Source organism: Pleuronectes platessa, chromosome 12 (genome assembly GCF_947347685.1).
Source record: "Pleuronectes platessa chromosome 12, fPlePla1.1, whole genome shotgun sequence".
In the NCBI taxonomy this organism is placed as follows: domain Eukaryota; kingdom Metazoa; phylum Chordata; class Actinopteri; order Pleuronectiformes; family Pleuronectidae; genus Pleuronectes; species Pleuronectes platessa.
In genome coordinates this window covers 24,263,924-24,278,032 of record NC_070637.1, presented here as the reverse complement: position 1 = coordinate 24,278,032, position 14,109 = coordinate 24,263,924, and the positions used below count along the sequence as shown (strand labels likewise).

Here is a 14,109-nt window from a genome sequence, read left to right as displayed (position 1 = left end):
CTCCAGGTTAAGTTGGAGATCAACCCGTATAGAAGCTCTGCCCACTGACCATAGTGACTCTACACTGTTGTGTGGTGCACACTCTCCTTAAAGGGACGGATAAGGGAAGTTTAAATCAACGTCTGGTTGGTTCAGTTGATCTCTAACTCACCCAGAACATCTCAATCTCTCCAGACTCATCCTGTCACCAAAACACCAGATGCACTCAGTCAGCTTCCGGGAGATAGAAAGACACTGTCCTCAGAGACAGTGTGTGTCCTCAGTGTCAGTGAGACAGTGTGTGTCCTCAGTGTCAGTGAGACAGTGTGTGTCCTCAGAGTCAGTGAGACAGTGTGTGTCCTCAGAGACAGTGAGTGTCCTCAGAGACAGTGAGACAGCGTGTGTCCTCAGAGACGGTGTGTGTCTTCCGAGACAGTGGGACAGTGTGTCCTCAGAGACAGTGTGTCCACAGAGTCAGTGTATGTCCTAAGACATACACTCACTCTACATACACTGAGACAGTGTGTGTTCTCAGAGACAGTGAGACATTGTGTATCCTCAGTCAGTATGTGTCTTTGGTGTCAGTGAGACAGTGTGTGTCCTCGGTGTCAGTGAGACAGTGTGTGTCTTCAGAGACAGTGAGACAGCGTGTGTCCTCAGAATCAGTGTTTGTCCTCAGACAGTGTGTCCTCAGTCAGCGAGTCTCCTCAGAGACTGTGTCGTCTTCATCTGATCTGAGACACTTTGTTCTCTCACTTCATCAGTGAAGAACTGATCAGGTGGATCTTTGTCACAGCTCTGAGATCAGTGGGACTGAAGCCTCTCCTCATCAGCATGGTAACCAGGAGCTCTTTATACAGAGCAGAACCTCTGCTGAGGTCCATCTGTCTCATCTGGTCCCAGTTTGTCAGAAGCAGATGTTCATCAACACACAGTGAAACATGGCTTAACCTGTAACAGCAGTAAATCCACCTCTCAGGTGTCCACTCTGCACTTTGACATGCAGAGGACACACACTGAGCTCTTAGCGTGTTCATTCCAACACGTGAACATGAAGAGAGGAAGCTGCTCCACCTCTGAACAGGACTGAAGTCCCTGCTGCTCTTTCTACTGGATGTGCTGCATCACTGACTCACAGCTGATGAAGTGAGTCTCTGTAACACTGTCTTCTTCTCTCAACAGTTGGGAGGGATCTATGTGGAGCTGGGTGTGAAGAGGACAGTGTGTGTGGACGGAGGCTGAGCTGTGTCCTGAGGATCCAGAGGCTGAAGCAGCAGCAGCTTGTGTGTAGAGCGGCTCTGACTGGGCTTTGCTGCTGGGAGGCAGAGTGGAGACAGAGCTCCAGAGGAATCAGAGGAGGTTGTTGTAATATGTAACTTCACCACTAGATTGCGCTCCACACCGACTGTGTTTATTCACATGAAGCATGAACTCTGTAAAGAGTCGCATATATGTATTTAAGTTTCTTTTAGTCTGTTCCAACTTTGTCCCTCAGTATGTCTCCATGTGTGTAGAACCACATTCTGTGTATATGTTTGTTAGTCTCTGAGGAAACTGTTTAATACACATTTTACAATATTTAATAGATGAAGATTCTCGTTGAACGTTCTCGACCACCACCTCAGAACAACCGCAAGGGGGAGACTGTAGCAGGCCTCTGGGAACAGCAGCATGCTGGGAAATAATTGATGATGGGAGGTTCACAGCAGAGACAAGGGACAGAAAGTGTCTGAGAGATGATATCCTGAAGACAGTGGACATTTTGGGCCTGTTGTGTTGAACAATTTGTGTTACTTTGTAAAATCTCTTAATCTATACAGTAAAAATGTTTGATATTCAGTATTTGGGTTGTCAGAGAGGTCCAGAACACAGTCATACTTGTCTCTCTCTGGAATTATTGAGCAAAGTGTTTTTATACTACTTTGAAATATCCAGAAATTAGTTTCTTGAAGCTAAAAATGTGTGACTTTTATTCTGTAAAATCTCTTAATTGATAGTCAAAATTCAAATCATAAAAATGACATAGGTAAGACGATATATATTTTTTGTGAATTTAATTCAATAAATTATTTTTTACAATTATGCATTTTGTATAAACTCCATGTCAACAGTTTATTTTTGAAAACCGGACGTAGGCCCACATGCGTTCTTCCTCTAACTTCGAGTACTTCGATGCCGTTCCCATTCTGGGCGCTTTGGATGCGTTTACCTCTTTATATTGACAATATATGTTTTACCATAAATGTCAGTGTATGAGTGCAGTAGAATTTCTATGTCGGATGATTTGATCTCAGAGACGCGAGTGTCGGCTGCGTTCACTGCAGTCCCGGGGCGGAGCGATCTGTCTGATAGAGGGTGCAGCCATAGAAAGAGAAAGTACAGAAACCTAGAGACAGTGTGAGTCGGTGAGCTGGTGAATAAATGCAGCTGTTCGTGTTACTTTATGACTTTAGCTTCGGTTATTAGGAGTTCACCAGGTTTCAGGCCTGTTCTTCAGTAACAGACACGGAGGAGTGGAGACCCGGTGGTTCGGTGAGTAGACTCTTGTTTTCTTAACGCTTGACAGGTTTTATCTGTGCGTGTGGGGGTGGAGCACTTTACAGAGTCACTTTCGGTTTGCATTACACGATTTTCACAATCGAACTTTAGAGTCTGTGAGTCTACAGTCTGAACTCTGCATATCTGCATAGGAATATTTTTATATATCAGCTTCCAAATATGGTTACAAGAAAAATACATTGGGCCACTTTCACAGATTTGCTCTTTAATTTTCTTAGTTATTCTGCAGTAAAAACACACAAATCTTTTTCTCAGCATAGTCAGAGACACCACGAACAGGAATCCACTCGAAGTCACTTATAACCTATTAAGGGATATCTTTAATCAGCTTCCAAATATGGTTACAATATTAATACATTGGCCCTTCTTAACAGATTTTCCCTTTTTAATTTGCAGTAAAAATACATAATTTACATGAACAGATACGCCATGAAGATAAATAAATAATCAAATGAGAGACTAAAGCTAAAATATAGTTGTGTTGTACATTTTAGGCGCTCCGGCTCACTTTACTGCAGTCAGAGACCGGAACTGCAGAGTCTGAACCTCAGCTGCTCTGACTCGGTGTCATGAGTCCAACCAGCTGTTAACTCGTCTCTTCTTCCATTGATCCACATTCAGTTCTCACAGAATGAAAGACAGATGTCTGTGTTCAAGTCTCTGGTTGTGTGGATCCTCATCATGTGGACTTTCACCACAGCAGGTACGTGAAATCTGATCTTACTCAGAAATCACAGGTTCTGTTTGAATATAGTACTTTGTTAAGGCATGTATTAATTTAATTAAATTAAAAAATCTTTTAGGTGGAAAAATAAAAGGTTAAATAATATGGTTAAGTGTGCACGCCCTCATATTACTGGTGATGTGGCTGTGTTCAGAATCACATCACATTCAAACTCATGTTAAATAGTTATCAGTATCCTGCCATCATTGTCAGTGACTCTGATTAATCCCAAATAAGGTTCAGATGTTCTAGGAGGATTTTCCAGACATTTTCTGAGTTGCATCTTACAGCAAAAGCTCTGGTTCACAGAGAGCTTCCAAAGCATCAGAGGGATCTCATTGTTGAAAGGTATCAGTCAGGAGAAGGATACAAAATAATGTTTACATTACATCACACAAACCTGGTGTGTGTAGACTTTTTATATCCAATATATATAAAGAGGTTACATGCAGGATCTTTAGCACGTCTGTCCGTCCTGGAACAGATCCTCACATGTGGCTCTCTGAGGTTTCTACGTTTGTTTTATGTATTTTTACTCTTGTTGAGGGTTAAGAACAGAGGATGTCACACCTTGTTAAATTCTATGAGACAAATTTAGATTTGTGAATATGGGCTCTACAAATCAAATTTTATTGACTTTTTGGGAGCTGTCCGTCTTTATTTACTGTTTAAATTTCCAGATCCTAAATTCTTCTCATCGGAAAGAATGTTCAGATTTTGCTGAATCTCAGAGTCAATTTTCTAAAGGAATATTTCTGTGATCAACACAGAACTTTTCCAACTTGGTGTGAATCTGAGTCTTTTTTAGTTCATATCTTTGGTTTGACAGTAAATGTACGTTACACATCCGAATGCCTCGTGTGGCAGGAGGTTGTTTTTGTGAAAGCAGCTCAGATAAAACTACTGTATGTTAACTGTCAACAGCCAAACAGACAGTTCCATCAGGATATTTACATTCACAATCCGTCTGTGAGCAAATGCTATAATTTCACTTTGAAAAAAGCTTCTATTCACCACAGTTGATCCTGAACTGGTTGTTTTTTTTACCCGGTGTCTCACAGATGATGAGGTCTCCTGCATTTTAGAGGAGAGCTGCATCTTACCCTGCAGTTTTCAACCTGGTAAAGACCCAGTCATCCACTGGATGCAGGTGAAACCAGGAAACACTCGTGTCCACTCCTACTACAGAGTCAGAGACCAGTTTGCACACCAGAGCGAGCGCTTCAGAGGCCGGACATCGCTGTTCACAGATCAGATCTCCAGTGGAAATGCCTCGATGAGGCTGACGGGGCTGCAGCTTCAGGACCAGGGCAGATACGAGTGTTACACCAGCACCATCACTGGAGCCGGCAAGTCGTCATTTATCAACCTGAGAGCAGATGGTAAAGAAACTCACAGTGAAACAGAACACAAATACTAGAAATGATATTTGTCTCTTATTGCTGTTACCTTGTTTAACATGTGTACCGTGGAGTTGAGTTGAAGCTGATACTGAAGAATTGGACGTCTCGTTGCTTGCCGGCACCATTACCTCTTTGAAAAATAGTTAGTCACTAAAGTGCAATGAATCCTGGGACAGGTTGGACGGGGACGGATCCACTCGTTGGAGCTCGGTCTTCAAATGCAGCCCCTGAATTGAGACACAGCTGATGTCAGCAGCACCACATAATGGCTCATATGTGACGTGTTAAATAATAAGCACAATATGTCAAATTAATGCAGAGCTCCACAGTGCATGAGGCAAAGATGATCAATGAGTTATAAAAGAGAAATGTTGTTTTGCAGCTCCGGTGCGTCACGTGGACATTGAGCAGGTGGAGGACAGCCTCACCTGCCGCTCAGAGGGGATCTACCCCGAGCCGCAGCTCACCTGGTCCACCAGGCCTCCGTCCAGCTTCACCCTTCAGAACCAAACCTCAGTGAAGGAGACGGAGCAGCAGCTCTATGAGATCAGCAGCACACTGATACTGTCAGACAGAGACACTGTTCTGATCTGCAGCATCAGCACTCGCCATGGCAGGAGGAGCGCGGTGTGGTATCAACCCAGTACGTTGAATCTGCTCTATGGAACTGAACCTCTGCTTGTTTCACCTACTGCTGCATATTTATATCTGCTCCTACAGATAACTTACATTTTATGTAAATGCTGATTCTCAATCTTTACTTTGTTTGTTTCTTTGTCTGCTGAACAGATTTCCACTAAACTAGTTGTGAGGATGGAACGTGGGCCACAGGTCACTCAGTAGAGCTCAGACCTCCACAAGGCCCAACTGTCTCCTTATGAAACCACATTGAAATTCACCAGGCCCAAGATCTGCACCAAATTTCACACACTCATAAATATCAGTCCTCTAAATTTGTCGGATTGTTTCTTCACCTTCATCAGTTATTCACAGGGAAATCAATGAACATGTTGAAAAACGTCCTCTCTCACAATGGTAATGTGAAAAACAACAAATCCTGGATCCACACAAACATTTGATGAGTTGTTCTCTGAGCCTGACCCATAACACACCTTCCTGCTAAGTTTCATGGAAATCTGTCCAGTAGTTGTTGTGTAATGTTGCTTAAAGTCCAACAAACAAATGGAACATTGAACAGATCCATTAGTTTTCTTTCTTTAACATTGGACCTTTCTGGACATTTTCCCGGAGAGGTCTGATGTGTGTGAGATGTGGTGCAGCTTGAATTGACTGTTGGGCCTTGAAGGAGATATCAGCTCCACTGAGTGACCTTCTAGTTCAGTTCATCATTCCAAGGCCACACCCTCCTCCACATGAATCATTCTGATGATAGAAAATGTTCAGAAAGTCTCATCAGAGCCTGAAACCACATTCTGACAACGATGATATTATTTGATCCCTTTTCTTTTCAGCTCCCGTCCGTGTGTCACCGTTTAAAACAACAAAAACAATCCACTGCACTGCTCCAAACACCAAACCCCCGACACACTGGGTGTGGAAATTCAACCACAGGCAGATCATTGTGAACCAGACCGGGGTCGACGGCCTCCACAGCGTCTCAGAGCAGTGGAGGCAGCAGGTGGAGGATGTGTCAGCGTCAGGCAGCCTCACGCTGCACCACTTATCTTCAGATCACCAGGGAACGTTCACCTGTGAACTCAGTAGTGAAGAGGAGACGCTCTTCATCAACAGCTACGTGACGATAGAGAAAGGTAAGATCCCATGAGACGAGAACTGATGATGAAATCCTCAGAGCGACTGTCAGACCTGAGGCTCGTGCAGTGAGTCCTGGTTCCTCCTGGTGGAGCAGATCCCCCAGGGCTCCGTCCTCCAGCTCATCAGGAGCATCATGTCCACATGTTGTCAGGAGAACAGGAACGAGGAGGCCACACACACACACACACACACACACACACACACACACACTACACTTTACACTGAAGACACATCACTGCACTTTCTTGATGCTACAGTTCTACTCTCTGAATTACATGTTTTTCAGGTTCAGTTGCAGCAGTTGTGGTCGGAGTACTACTCATTGTGTGTGTAGCATTAGGAACTGGAGCAGGATTCTTCTACTTTAGAAGCCTAAAGGTAAATATTAATACTTACAATAATTCTGCTCTTCATTTATTATGTGATGCTTCTTCTAATCATTATTTCTTATGAACAAACCCAAAACAGATCATCCACAATCAGATGCGTCAGAGGAAACATTTAACGTAAGTTAATCCACCTCTTAGGTGTCCACTCTGCACTTTGACATGCAGAGGACACACACTGAGCTCTTAGCGTGTTCATTCCAACACGTGAACATGAAGCAGAGAGGAAGCTGCTCCACCTCTTAACAGGACTGAAGTCCCTGCTGCTCTTTCTACTGGATTTGCTGCATCACTGACTCACAGCTGATGAAGTGAGTCTCTGTAACACTGATGTCTTCTTCTCTCAACAGGTGGGGAACTTAGTGAAGGTGAGTGTGAAGAGGACAGTGTGTGTGGACGGAGGCTGAGCTGTGTCCTGAGGATCCAGAGGCTGAAGCAGCAGCAGCTTGTGTGTAGAGCGGCTCTGACTGGGCCTTGTTGCTGGGAGGCAGAGTGGAGACAGAGCTCCAGAGGAATCAGAGGAGGTTGTTGTAATATGTAACTTCACCACTAGATGGCCCTCCACACCGATTGTGTTTATTCACATGAAGAATGTTTTTATTGAAATGACACAACACAAGCAGAATATATAAACCCTCTTAAACACATATATGTGTTTAAGTTTTTTTTTTATTTTGTTCCACCTTTGTCCCTCAGTATGTCTCCATGTGTGTAGAGCCACATTCTGTGTATGTTTGTTATTCTCTGAGGAAACTGTTTAATAAACATTTTACCATATGTAATAGAAAACTGACCCGAGGACATTTTATACAAACGTAGATGAAGATTCTTGTTGTACGTTCTCGACCACCACCTCAGAACAGCCACCAGGGGGAGACAGTAGCAGGCCTCTGGGAACAGGAGCATGCTGGGAAATAATTGATGATGGAAGGTTCACAGCAGAGACAAGGGACAGAAAGTGTCTGAGAGATGATGTCCTGAAGACAGTGGACAATTTGGGCCTGTTGTGTTGAACAGTTTGTTACTTTGAAAAATATCCTAATCTATAGAGTAAAAATGTTTGATATTCAGTATTTGGGTTGTCCAGAACACAGGCATACTTGTCTCTCTCTGGAATTATTGAGCAAAGTGTTTTTATAGTACTTTGGAATATCCAGAAATGAGCTACTTGAAGCTAAAAATGTGTGACTTTTATTTTGTAAAATCTCTTAATTGATTAAGTCAAAATTCAAATCGTAAAAATGACACAGGTAAGACGATATATACTTTTTGTGAATTTAAACCAATAAATTATTTTTCAATTATGAATTTTGTTTAAACTCCATGTCAACAGTTTTTTTTTTTTTAAACCGGACGTAGTCCCACATGCGTTCTTCCTCTATCTTCGAGAACTTCGATGCCGGTGTTCCAGTTTAACTGGCGCGTAGATCAACTGGCGGTCTCGCTGATATAAAAATCCTACAAAAACCCTTCACGAGTTCATGTGTCTGTGTCAGCATCACGTTGATACCGCCATATACATTTAAAAGGTAAAAAAAAAAAAAGTACAAAAACCTTGAACGGGATTCGAAACAACGAGCTGAAGCACAATGAGCCTCTACCCTGATGACGGTCTCACTACGTTTTTATGAGTAAAGTTGATGAACGTGCTTCTAATGAACGTGTGAAGCTTCACGTGTCCTCCTGTCGCTGCGGGTTAAAGTCAGCGGACGTGATTTTAAAAAATGTTCTCGTTGTCGATGATCAGGTTCATTCATCGGAAAATGAAAACAACCCAAACGCTCATCACAGAACGGGTGTGTTTGTTTTTCGTAGTTTCTGTAATGCAAGTGTTGTTTATCTGTGTGAAATCAACAGATGATCTGTCCGAAGTGTGTCGAGTGTGTTTTCAACATGACACGTGTGTCGAGGCAAATCTGGAAAACTAACTTAACGTTTCCATTGTCGAACAACGTGTTGTGTATTTCTTGTCTTCTGTCAGATGGCTGCGTGCTTTGTTGGAGCTGTGTCAGTCCGGCAATTGTGGACGCTTCATGAAACATCATTAAAAATAAAGTGCAATTTGTGTCAGGATCATCTTCAGACTAAATATAAATGTGAAAAAATTCCACCACGGGAATCGATGTGCAATGGCACTGCCCTCTACGCCACTGATCGGGGTTGTAAATAGATTCACCTGTATGTTGTGATGGCTGTGAAGCCTGTGCACATCTTACCATGAGTTATTGTTTCAGGGAACTCCAGGTTAACTTGTGACAGTCACAATTTAACCGTAAACTGTCAGGCGTGTTGGTTTATCCTAAATGTGAGAAGATGAGCCGAACTCGGTTTGTTCTATCAAGTATTTATTTAGAAAGCAATGAAAGGTAACAATCAGCAAAGCAATGGGGATCCAACAAGTTGCATCAGAACACGAGACCCATCAGAACGCATCAAACAGCCGGCGCCTGTCTATTTTATAACAGTAGATCTTGGTTCTTCCTCCTCGAAAGTGCACAGGCTCCTTCTTGGCTTTGGAATAAGGAAGTGACAAGCCTCAAAATGTCCATCTCTTGACCAGCCTTGACACAGCTGATGGCATGTGGGCCAACGGTGTTGACAATTGGAGAAAAGATTATTGTGTTCTTGCTATATCAAAACAATGTTCTGTTTGTACAGCCATTCAAAACAATTTAACCAAAACAACGAAACACATTCTGGCGCTCACAAATTCTAATTTCAAGATTAAACAGTAGGAAGGAGAGTAAGCTATAATTTGAAATGCTTCTATCTTTATTTATTTAGAGTTCAGTCGGACACAGAATATAGCTAAAATATTGAAATCCTGACAAAACTCTGAGTTAGCTGAGCCAGAGAGAGAGGAAGTAAAGACACAATGTGAGTTGGTGTTGGTGAATAAATGCAGGAAAGCAGAAGTGTGTTTGTTAGGTTCAAATCAACATGATATCTGAAACATGTCCAGTATGTGTTGAACTCGAGTTCAGGTTCCTCTTTATTTTTATTTTGTTTCACTTTATTTATTGGTTTTCACAATTGAACATGAAATCTCATACATACAGACGTATATGAACAAATTCTCCCCCCCCCCCCACCCCAGGGGACAGACAGAAAAGAAAAATTAAATAATAATAATAATAAAAAAATAAATATATATATATAGACATCATGTCATCAATAGAACAAAACAGACAAAACAAAAGGTGTGTGTGACAGAACATTCATGTGGTTTTCAGTAATGATAAATGACAATATATACTGTACATGACATATAGGACAAAACTTCACACTTGTTCAAGCAGTTATGTAATAAAATGTTGCCATATCCGGCTGAAGTTATCATTAGGACGTCGCAGAGCCAGTCTGATCTTTTCTAGCTTCAAGAGTTGCAGCGTATCAAGAGTTGCAGCGTATGGTTCCTCTTTATTGAAACCGCGTTCTCTCACTTCTCTCATCCACTGTGATCGTGTCGGGATCAGTCGCTGGAGAAGCTTTTGACTTGTTTACTGTTCGTTTGTCTTTATGACTTTAGCTTCGGTTATTAGGAGTTCACCAGGTTTCAGGTCTGTTCTTCAGTAACAGACCCGGAGGAGCGGAGACCCGGTTGTTCGGTGAGTAAACTCTTGTTTTATTAACACTTGACAGGTTTTAACTACTGTTGGGGGGCCTGTACAGAGTCACTTTCAGTTTGAAGTACACAATGTTCACAAAGGAACTTAGAGTGTGTGAGTCTACAGTCTGAACCATGCATATCTGCATAGGAATATTTTTAATCAGCTTCCAAATATGGTTACATTATTAATACATTTAGTCCTTTTTGACAGATTTGCCCTTTAATTTGCAGTAAAAATAAATAATTTACATGAACAGATACGCCATGAAGATTAAAAAATAAATAATCAAATGAGAGACTTTAACTAAAATATAGTTGTGTTTTCGTACTTTTTCGGCGCTCCGACTATCTATACCGCTTTACCGTATCAGGCATCAGCTGTTAACTCGTCTCTTCTTCCATTGATCCACATTCATTTCTCACAGAATGAAAGACAGATGTCTGCGTTCAAGTCTCTGGTTGTGTGGATCCTCATCATGTGGACTTTCACCACAGCAGGTACGTGAAGTCTGATCTTACTCAGAAATCACAGGTTCTGTTTGAACGTAGTACTTTGTACAGACATGTTGGTTTCATCAGACGAAGCAGGAAACATGAGAAATGATTGTGAAGGTTTATAACATCATAGAGAAACATGTTCTCACTGAGCTGGAGGTAAAACAGTTCACACCGGATGTTGTGTGTGTGTGTGTGTGTGTGTGTGTGTGTGTGTGTGTGAGAATAAATATCAGCTCTGTAAATATCAGCTCTGTAATCCAAATGCAGTTCAGGTCTCTCCGCGTGGTTCACTGCAGCATAGACAGAGAAAATTAACTTAAAACACAATTGAAATTAATGTCATAAAGATAAATGATTGCATTGCTGCCAATTCAATTCAATTTGAAAAAAAATTAATTAAATTAAAACGTCTTTTTAGGGGGGAAATTAAAAGGTTATTTAATATGGTTGCATAAATGTGCACACCCTCTTATAACTGGGAATTAATCAATCACATTCAAACTCATGTTAAATAGTAATCAGTCCACACCTGCCATCATTTTCAGTGACTCTGATTAATCCTAAATAAAGTTCAGCTGTTCCAGGAGGATTTTTCGGGCATTTTCTTATTTACATCTTACAGCAAAAGCTCTGGTCCGCAGAGAGCTTCCAAAGCATCAGAGGGATCTCATTGTTGAAAGGTATCAGTCAGGAGAAGGGTACAAAATAATGTTTACATTACATTACACAAACCTGGTGTGTGTAGACTTTTTATATCCACTATATATAAAGAGGTTACATACACAATCTTTAGCACGTCTGTCTGTCCTGGGACAGATCCTCACATGTGGCTTTCTGAGGTTTCTACGTTGGTTGTATGTATTTTTCTCTTGTTGAGGGTTAAGAACAGAGGATGTCTCACCTTGTTAAGTTCTATGAGTCAAATTTAGATTTGTGAATCACACGTTATTCCACAGAGTCACTGGTTGTTTCTCACTTGTCTGATGTCCATGGAGCCGAGGGTTTGATTCTCCTTTACTGAGACTTCACAGTAAAATAAGAACTGAACAATGTGGACTTGAACCAGGAGACATGTTGTTTATTTTCCACATCAAGTCAAAGCTCAATCAAAACAACACCCACTTCCGTTGGTGACCCTTCACAATAAAGGTCCCATACCGGTACACTGCTTAGGATGACAGGAAACACAAATTCACTGAACAAACCTTCACAATAAGACAACTAAATAATTAGGGCCCGAGCACCGAATGGTGAGAGGCCCTATTGAATCTGTAAGGATTTTTATTAGGGCCCGAGCACCGAATGGTGAGAGGCCCTATTGAAATTGTAGGCATTATTAGGGCCCGAGCACCGAAATCGGTGGGAGGCCCTATTGAAATTGAAATGATTATTATTATTATTATTATTATTATTTTTCTTAGCTTAAATGAATTGGCTTTTTGAGGGCTTTAATGTGCTCAAAAAGTTGTAGGAGTTTGCAGTAAATTCGAAGGCGGCGAAAATTTACGTATTCTGGAGTATTTTGAAAAGGGCGTGGCAAAATGGCTCAAGAGCGCCACCTACGGAAAAGCCCCTCATTTAGCATTCACCGATCCTCAAAAAAAACAAAGACTATTGTGTATCATGACTAGATGCACAAAAAAGTCCATCAGTGCATTATGAATAACGCAACAGGAAGCCCGCCAGTTTGACTTTAGTGGCCATTTTGGTCATATTCGATATTTTTTGTTTTAAGTACTCCTCCTACAGCTTTCATCAAATCAACTTACAATTTAGACGATCGTCATCACAACAAAATGGAGATCTAAAGTTATTGAAGGATTAAGTTTTAGCAAAACCGTCTGACCGTGGTGTGGCCTCAAAGTTTGATTAAACGCCATCAAAACACGGGCTCCTGTATCTTGGACATATTTTGTCCAATCGAGTCCAAACTATACACATAAGACAAGAGTCGCGACCTGAAGACATCGGTACAGAAATCGTGACTTAAAATCACAGCGTCCCCTGGTGGCAACAGCAAATGTCTTGTTTTTCTATGTGTTACAGTTTGATTCACTACTCGTAGGGCCTTCATTAAATCAACGTAAAAATTTGATGCATGTGTTCAAAACAAGATGAAGGTCTAAAGTTAACGAAATTGCAACTTTTCATAATACTGTGTGACCGTGGTGTGGCTTCCAGTTTGAGGTATGAAAACATCTATATCTGGCAGATGTGCTGCAATATTTAGTCACTAGATGGCAGTGTCAGACCATAGTTTGTGTTATCTATGCATTAACAGACTGTGTTTACAGGGTGGCCAACTTTAGAGGAGAATTAAACCTTTTACAGCATTGCTCAAACTTTGGTTTTAGTCTCAATCGCTAAGTTCTTCCTTCATGACAACTCTGAGGGGGGTAAATTTGTTTTTAACTTCCTTGTTTAAGCGATATAGATGTTTGAAATTCACGTGACGCCACAGTGTAAGCTGTGCTGTGTGTTGTGAGTTCGGCTTTAACCAGGTACAAGTGAACGCCTCATGAAATGGCTTACACCCACATACCCAGTAAATTACACACTTTGATGTTCTGCTCCTTCTCCTGACGGTCACGGTAATGATGTCTGCGCCTCCGTTTCTGTGGTAAGTCACGTTAAGTATTTTATTTCGATGTGATTCGCAGGGTGCCTTTGAATCAGCCGTGATAGCTAAGGGACGCTAATCCGAGAGCTACATACCAGCTCAGTGTATATCAACGGGTTCGATGCGAATGCCAGCTGTTACCGAAACAACCGCCATGAACCCAGGTCCACCAAGCAGAGATAAGCGTTCGTTTATAAGGATGAATCTGAGACAGGAGACTGTGTGTCGGCTTCTTTTTCGCTAGCGCCGGAGGCTAACTAGCTCGCTAACAAGCAAGCTAACAATATCTTCGCATGGGTGCAGTAACTGTTCTTCGACTCGATTGGGGTTATTACCGACAAACACCGACATGAAACGACATGAGCGGGTCCACCCAGCAGATATAAGCGTTACTTTATGCGGATGACTCTGAGACAGGAGACTGTGTGTCGGCTTGTAAGTTAGTTTCGCTAGCGGGCTAGCGATGCTAACTGAAACCTGAGAAACCTGAGTGTTTAAAGTCACATCTGCATTGCAAGAGCAGCTGTTCAAAGGAGCAGTACGTGTCCTAAAGC

The 14,109-nt window shown here is 41.8% G+C and overlaps 1 protein-coding gene across 3 annotated transcripts in view; it reads left to right on the top strand.

Annotated features, from left to right (window-relative positions):
- The first annotated feature begins 9,953 nt into the window (after positions 1 to 9,953).
- The window catches only part of LOC128453501 (uncharacterized), a 36,939-nt gene continuing 32,783 nt past the window's right edge, over positions 9,954 to 14,109 (top strand). The window contains exons 1-2 of one of the 3 annotated variants that reach the window (XM_053436432.1): positions 9,954 to 10,435; positions 10,863 to 10,935. In XM_053436432.1, the coding sequence (XP_053292407.1) occupies positions 10,875 to 10,935 (61 nt within the window). In that variant the 5' untranslated portion in view covers positions 9,954 to 10,435; positions 10,863 to 10,874. The other 2 variants (XM_053436431.1, XM_053436430.1) reach the window with 2 other exon arrangements.